The sequence below is a fragment of the Myotis lucifugus genome, unplaced genomic scaffold, assembly GCF_000147115.1.
Source record: "Myotis lucifugus unplaced genomic scaffold, Myoluc2.0 scaffold_422, whole genome shotgun sequence".
NCBI classification, from domain to species: domain Eukaryota; kingdom Metazoa; phylum Chordata; class Mammalia; order Chiroptera; family Vespertilionidae; genus Myotis; species Myotis lucifugus.
The window spans coordinates 536,899-544,864 of NW_005871470.1; the positions used below are offsets into that span (position 1 = coordinate 536,899).

A 7,966-nucleotide genomic window follows, 5' to 3' on the forward strand; every position below is an offset into this window, starting at 1 on the left:
TTGAGAGAGAGAGGAAGTGAGAGAAAGACGCAGATTGTAGAGAGAGAGAGATGTGGCAGAGAAACAGTGATCAGTTGTCTCCCATACTCGACTTGATTGGAGATAGAACCTTCAGCCTAGGTATGTGCTCTGACCAGAATCGAACCCACAACCTTTTGGTGCTGGGATGACGCTTCAACCAACTGAGCCACCTGGCCTTGGCTCTCAGTAGCAGGTTTGAAGGAGAAAGGGGGTGGCATTTGGAATTAAATGGTCACAGAGTGTAAATCATCACATTGGGTTTGGCACAAAGAACCTTGATTAGCATTTAATCCATCAACTTGAATTCACTTTATTTCACAAAGGAAAGCATGGGTGCCCCACTGGCTGCATTAGGCTCCTGTGTAGATCTATATTCTACCTACAGACCTAATCTCCTGTGTCCCTATTCCCATCACCGAGGCACCTAAGAGTTGCTCTCTGCCAGTTTACAGAATTAACAGTGGGAGCCGCTGCTGAAGCCCCTGGCTACATGACCAAGAATGAAGGGAGAATGTTTTACAGAGAATCTTTATGTGATTCGTGAATTCCCATTGGCCATCGTCCTGAGGTCTGCGTGCCTCACTCTGCAGTGATTTTTAAAGCACAGAACCTTGAGGTTGCTGCACACCAACTAATGTCACATGGTTGTCACACAGAAATGAGGAGAAATCAAAACAACCCAGGACCGAAGGTACACTTGACATGCCAACACACAGGCCTGAGCCCCAACGGCTGCACGGAGCTGGTGCCCCCCCTGGAATCGAGGGCAGAGCTGACGTGACAGCACCGCAGTACACTGGGCGCCCATCCCAGGCGCGGCCACACTCAGCCTCTCATGTGGGAGACGTGCACAGCCCAGGTGGGGGGACTCACCTATTTTTGCGAGGGAAGCTAGAAGGATCCAGAGGGTGACTTCATAGGGGACTTGCACGTAGTCATAGTCCAGAGCAAAGACAGTGATCTCACCCAGAGCCGGGCCCGAAGCAGCAAACCCAGCCCCAGGCTCCTGCTGGGCCGTGGAATCCGTGGGTTTGTTCAAATCAGACGTTGCTTTGGAACCCTTGAGGGCCACTAGCAGCAGCAGCCACTGCCAAGGACTAAGCGGCCCCGGTGCCTGGAAGCCCATGCTGGGCCTCCTCCCGCCCCTCGCACTGGGCCCTGCCTCAAGGGTCCTGAGCACAGGGGTCCGCCGGTCAGCAGGACACGAGCACAGTCCACGGCCTCGAGTCCCGAGTGCAGATGCTCTCAAATGGCCTCGATGAGATTCTGTTCAGGCAGCTCGCTTCTGCTCGCACACAGTGGTTCAGCAGCTCTGTTCCCTGGGAGCACCTGTGTGACTTTACCTGGCTGGTGAGGAGCGCATCTGGGAAGGGAAAATCCCTCTTCGCGCAAAGCTGTTTCTCACTGCATGGCACGGCACACGGGCTTGGTCCTGTGAATGAAAATTGACAAGGATGCCTCAGGCTCCTTCCAGACATCGCTGGAGTCCTGCCGGGAGGGGTCCTCCTCTCCCCGCTCCCAGCGAGGGCTGCTGCCTCGCACCTGCCCCTTCTCTCCTCCTGGCTCTCTCTGTCGCTGTGCTGAGTGGTGAAGCTGCAGGTAGCTCTGGATCCACTAATTGTTCTCCCTGATTGGACTTCCCTGAGTGCTCGCCGGGGGTTACACTGCTGACACCTAGTGGGCAGCCACCATAGGCCCCTTGGCATTTCAGTGACAAACTTCTCAGGCAACCATGTGACCTTCATCTGAACCAGGGCCCTTCTGAGAGTAAGAAAAGCTACCCATACATGCCAGACCCGGTATAAACCAGGAGGTCCTGGCACCCTGGGCAGATGGTCTCTATAATGAGGAGGAAAAAGAGGAGGTATGACTCTACTGGATTCCATGAGCAGTGATTCAAAGAAAGAAAGTTCTAGTTCTCTGTAAACTTAACATAGCACTAAAAAAAAAAAAAGCAATAAGCTGAAGAACAAGCTCCATGAATACATGTGAAAACCCAGTTTTGAGAAACTTCATGGCAAGCCTGAATGTTCCGTGTAAAAGATTTTGTTATTAAGGTCTATTTGTTCCAAAAAGCAGCACAACAGAGTTTATGAAAGGGTGCCGAGATGAATCCTGTGGATTCACTCCTAGCTCTACATCAGCCAGGTGACCAATTACTCACCTTTCAAGGTGTCCTCATATGAGAAGGGGAGGTTAATAATAGCTGCCTGATGGAGTGACTAGGAGTGCACACGAGATGAGACAGGTACACTATCTGGCACTTAATGTTAAATTTTATTATTTTGAAGCACATTTCTTATTCTATCCTATCTAATAAAAGAGTAATATGCAAATTAGCCCTCACTCCATCACAATGATGGTGGTGGCCATGGAGCTGGAGCAAGCAGGAGGCTGAGGTTGCCCCGGTGATGGAGGAAGCTAAGTTTCCTGTCTGCCCTGGCCAGCCCTGAGCTCAGCTAAAGGCAACTAAGTTTCAATTATAGAAGATAAATAAACCCCAGATACCTGCTTCCAGCTTCCCTGGCCTCCGCTCAAGGAGGGGCTGGGAACATGGGTTGCTAGGGGCAACCCAGGCTTTGAGTGGGACCAAGGCAACAAAGTTTCAATTATAGAAGTTAAATAAATCCCAGATACTTCTTCTAGCCCAGCCGTGGTCAGCCTGAAAACGGCCCTCAGCCCCTCACCCAGACTGGCCACACCCCCATAGGGTGAGGGTCCCCACTGGGGGGGCTTGACAAGCTTGCAAACAGCCCTCAGCCCCTCACCCAGGCTGGCCAGGCACCCCAGTGGGGACCCCCACCCTGAAGGGGGTGTGGCCAGCCTGAAAACGGCCCTCAGCCCCTCACCCAGGCTGGCCAGGTACCCCAGCAGAATACCCACTCTGATCCGGGACACTGGATCAGACCCTAACAGCAGAACAACTGGGAATGACTGGTCACTATGACACACATTGACCACCAGGGGGCAGATGCTCAATGTAGGAGATGCCCCCTGGTGGTCAGTGCGCTCCCACAGGGGGAGCTCTGCTCAGCCACAAGCCAGGCTGACGGCTGCTAGTACAGCGGTGGTGGCAGGAGCCTCTCCCGCCTCCTCAGCAGTGCTAAGGATGTCCGACTGCAGCTTAGGCCTGCTCCCCGCTGGCAAGTGGAAATCCCCCAAGGGCTCCCAGGCTGCCAGAGGGATGTCTGACTGCCAGCTTAGGCCTGGTCCCCTGGGGAGCGGGCCTAAGCCAGCAGGCGAACATCCCCCGAGAGGTCCCAGACTGCGAGTGGGTACATGCCGGGCTGAGGGACCCCACACACAAGTGCACAAATTTTTGTGCACTGGGCCTCTAGTATAAGAAATAAAAACTCTGTGGCAATGACAGAGTGCTCTGCTCAACAGCCCAGCTGGCATGGCTCAGTGGTTGAGCATCAACCCAGGAGCCAAGAAGACCCCAGTTTGATTCCTGGGTCAGGGCACATGCTGGGTTGCGGGCTTGATCCCCAGGAAGGGACGTTCAGGAGGTACCTGATTTATGATGTTTCTCTCTAGTTGATGTTTCTATCTCCCTCTCCCTCTCCCTCTCCCTCTCCCTCTCCCTCTCCCTCTCCCTTTTTCTCTCTCTAAAATCAATGAAAACATACTTTAAGAAAAAGAGTGCTCAATAGAAAATGAGAATTTATATTCATTGTCACTACCTCAACACCTCTTCATATCAAACTGCAGGATGGTTTATATTTCTTTTCTTAGTTTAGACTAGTGCGTGCAGATAATTCTCCCTCAACAAACTCAATAAAAATCATTGGAAAATTGAGTCAGGAAGGGTTAAAGAAGGCTAGTATCTAGCTGCAACTTCTTAGTAATAAAATAGAATTAAAATCTCACAAATGGATTAGGCAAAACCTTTCTCATACACAACAAAACCACAACCGATAAAAGGAAAAATAGATAAATCAAAATAAAAAACTTTTGATCCAAACTATATAATTAAGGAAGTAAAAACCACACTCACATAATATAAAAAAAATTGTAAATCACATATGTGATAAGGGATTTATATGCTGGACATATAAAAAACTCATGAGAGATTTGAAGATGGTGGTATAGGTAAATGCTTGTACTCGCTGCCACCCACAACCACATCAAAATTACAGCTAAAACACAGAATAATCATCATCCAGAACCGCTGGAAAGCTGGCTGAATGGAAGTCCTACAACTAGAGAGGTAAATAAGAAAGTGCACTGAGACCGGTAGGAGGTGTGGAAGTGTGGAGGTGTGCTGCATTTTTAATCTGGAGGGAGATTGTCTCTGTGGAGGCTCCCCAGAGGAGCAAGGGGTCCCAGCTTCACACCAGACCCCCATCCCAGGGTCCCAGAGCTGGGAAGAGAAGTTCCTATGGGCAGTAAGAACTACAGGCTATAAAAAACAGTACAGATTGGGGCTCAGTGACACAGATGCTGCTGTAGACCCAGCTGTTCCTCTTAAAAGGCCGGCACCATGAACTGAACTTACAAGATTCTGCTTCCTGTTAGCTCTAGCAACAGGGTGAGGCTCTGGGGGACACAGATACATATGAGGAGGAACTGAATTATCTGGAATCAGGGCAGGAACGTGGCGGTGGCTTTCTCTCAGATGGAGGTACTCACAGGGATCATTGTTCTTAGGTGGGACCTCCCTGGTGTATGGCTGACTGGCAGCTATTTCTGTTTGCTCCACCCAGGTGATTCCCTAAGACCCTGCCTCATCCAATTTACAACCCCACATAAATTGTGTGCAGTGGCTTTTGCATATAAATGGCATGTTCTTACTCAGGCTATAATCTCTCAAACAAACTGCAGCTGGGTCACGAAGCCCCAAACCTATCAATAAAAGGTCCAAGATCCCACACCAGCAGCATCTTGCCTTGCTTTACAGCTGGGCCTCACCTGGGCATTTCCAAACCTGATACAACGAAGAGGAATCTGCAGATCTCTCTGTAGCTCCTGATGGGTGGCCCCAGGCAGTGGCTGACTTTGCACTTCCCTAGAGACCCAAAAGCCAGTGTACCCAGTGGTTAGTGTCAGACCATACCAGATTAAAACTCTACACATCCATAAGTGACACTCAAGAGGCAGACTCAGTGAGCACCAAAGCTCCACTGAAGCAAGTCCTGCTCCATAGGGGTGTCTCCTACACAGCAGCTCTCCCACTGTAGTGACAGCTGGTCCTCACAGCCAGTTGGCCTTGAGGTCAATTCCTCCCAGTGACACCAACAGCAATCAAGGCTCAACTAAAACAAGACTGTGCTCACAGTCCACAAAGGGGTACATCTAGAGCTCTCAGCTTAAGTGAATGAGGAGGCTGAGCCACTAGGCCCTATAGCAGTGATGGCGAACCTATGACACCTCTGACAAGAAACTTTTTTTTTTTGGTTGATTTTTCTTTGTTAAATGGCATTTAAATATCCTATCTAATAAAAGAGAAACATGGTAATTAGCCTTACATCCGCTACCCTTCCCATTGGCTAATAAGGGCGATATGCAAATTAACTGCCAGCCAAGATGGCGGCCGGCAGCCATGCACTGAAGTGAACAGAGAGGCTTGCTTGCTCCAGTGACTGCGGACTCCAACGTTCCCTGCCTGACTTGCTGGCCTCTCAGCTGCAACTCTAAGCAACTATGTTGCAAATATAGAAGCTAAACAAAACCCCAGAAACCTGCGTTAGTCAGCCAGGCTTCAGCCAGCCGGACCGCAACATTGTATCAAATACAGAAGTTAAACAAAGGCCAGAAACCTGCTTTCAGCAGCTAAGCCTCAGAGCTAAAGCTGGCCCAGAATAAAAAAAGAAAAAGAAAAAAAGGACAGGTTGGGAGCTTCAGTCACCCGCCAGCCTGAAAATGGCCCTCAGCCCCTCACCCAGACTGGCCAAGCACCCCAGTGGGACCCCCACCCGGATCCAGGACACCCTTCAGGGCAAACCAGCCTGCCCTCACCCATGCACCAGGCCTCTATTCTATATAGTAAAAGGGTAATATGCCTCCCAGCACCGGGATCAGCAGAGCCGCGAGCCTCCCGGCACCAGGATCAGCGTGATGGGGGGCAGTGCCCAAACCCCCTGATCGCCCTGCAGCTCTGTGTGTGACAGGGGGCGGGGCCACAACCTCCCTATCTGCCCTGTTCTGTTCGTGACAGGGGAAGGTGCCCCAACCCCCTGATCAGCCCTGCTCTGTGCCTGATAGGGGGAAGCTCCCCAACCCCCTGATCGGCCCTGCTCTGTGTGTGACAGGGGAAGGTGCCCCAACCCCCTGATCGGCCCTGCTCTGTCTGTGACAGGGGAAGGTGCCCCAACCCCTTGATCTGCCCTGCTTTGTGTGTGACGGGGTAGAGCCATAACCTCCCCATTGGCCCTGCCCTGAGTGTGACAGTGGCAGCGCCCCAACCCCCCTGATCAGCCCTGCTCTGTGGGTGATAGAAGGTGGCGCCCCAACCCCCTGATCCGCCCTGCTCTGTGCATGACAGGGGGGAGTTCCTCAACCCCCTGATTGACCCTGCTCTGTGCGTGACAGGGGGGAGTTCCTCAACCCCCTGATTGACCCTGCTCTGTGCGTGACAGGGGGCAACACCCCAACCCCCTGATCGGCCCTGCTCTGTGCATGACAGGGGGTGGCGCCGCAACTTCCCTATCTACTCTGCCTTGAGTGTGACAGGGGGCGGTGCCCCAACCCCCCAATCGGCCGTACCCTGAGCATGACTAGGTGTGGCATCACAACCTCCCTATCTGCCCTGCTCTGTGCATGACAGGGGGCAGCACCCCAACTCCCCCATTGGCCCTGCTCTGAGCCCGACCAAGGGCTGAACCTAGGGATTGGGCCTGCCCTCTGCCACCCGGGAGCGGGCCTAAGTCAGCAGGTCGTTATCTCCTGAGGGGTCCCAGACTGTGAGAGGGCACAGACCGGGCTGAGGCACCCCCTCTCCCCCCCGAGTGCACAAATTTTTGTGCACTGGGCCTCTAGTATAAAATAAATATCAAAAATATAAATCTTTCTTTTACTATGGTTGCAAATATCAAAAAATTTCTATATGTGACATGGCACCAGAGTTAAGTTAGGGTTTTTCAAAATGCTGACACGCTGAGCTCAAAAGGTTCGCCATCACTGCCCTATAGAATACCTACCACACAAGGCCACTCTATCAACTCAAGGAGACTTCGCAGCTGTACCCAATACATAGAAACAAACACAGGGAAGCAGCCAAAATGCAGAGACAAAGAAACATGTCACAAATGAAAGAAATGGAAGAAGCAAGCAAACTACTGGATGTAGAGTTCAAAACCACAGTTATAAGGTTACTCAAGAATCTTCTAGAAACCTCCAAAAAAAATGGAAAAGAATCAGTCATAAATTAAGCATACCTTGACAGAAATAAAGAATAATATACAGGGATTCAACAGTAGAGTAGAAGATTCTGAGAATCAAATCAATAATTTGAAATATGAGGAAGCAAAAACACCCAACCAGAAGAGCAAAAAGAAAAAGAATCCAAAAATATGAAGATAGTGTACAGAGTCTCTGGGACAACTTCAAGCGTACCAGTGTTCATATTCTGGGGGTGCCAGAAGAAGAAGAGAGAGAGAGATTGAAAACCTATTTGAAGATATAATGCCAGAAAACTTCCCCTACCTGGTGAAAGAAATAGACTTACAAGTCCAGGAAGCACAGAGAATCCCAAACAAGAGGAACCCAAAGAAGATTATATCAAGACACATCATAATTAAAATGGTAAAAGTTAAAGACAAAGAGAGAATCTTAAAAGCAGCAAGAGAAAAACATTTAGTTACCTACAAGGAAATGCTCATACGACTGTCAGCTGATTTCTCAACAGAAACTTTGCAGGCCAGAAGGGAATGAGCAAGAAATATTCAAAGTGATGAATAGCAAGAACCTACAACCAAGATTACTTTACCCAGCAAAGCTATCATTC

The 7,966-nt window shown here is 50.3% G+C and overlaps 1 protein-coding gene across 1 annotated transcript in view; it reads right to left on the reverse strand.

Annotated features, from left to right (window-relative positions):
* The window catches only part of SLC9A4 (solute carrier family 9 member A4), a 66,028-nt gene extending 64,708 nt beyond the window's left edge, over positions 1-1,320 (reverse strand). The window contains exon 1 of the mRNA XM_014467999.2: positions 895-1,320. Coding sequence (XP_014323485.2) covers positions 895-1,147 — 253 coding nt within the window. The 5' untranslated portion in view covers positions 1,148-1,320. The remainder of the gene's footprint in view (positions 1-894) is intronic.
* Between the last annotated feature and the right edge of the window lie 6,646 nt (positions 1,321-7,966).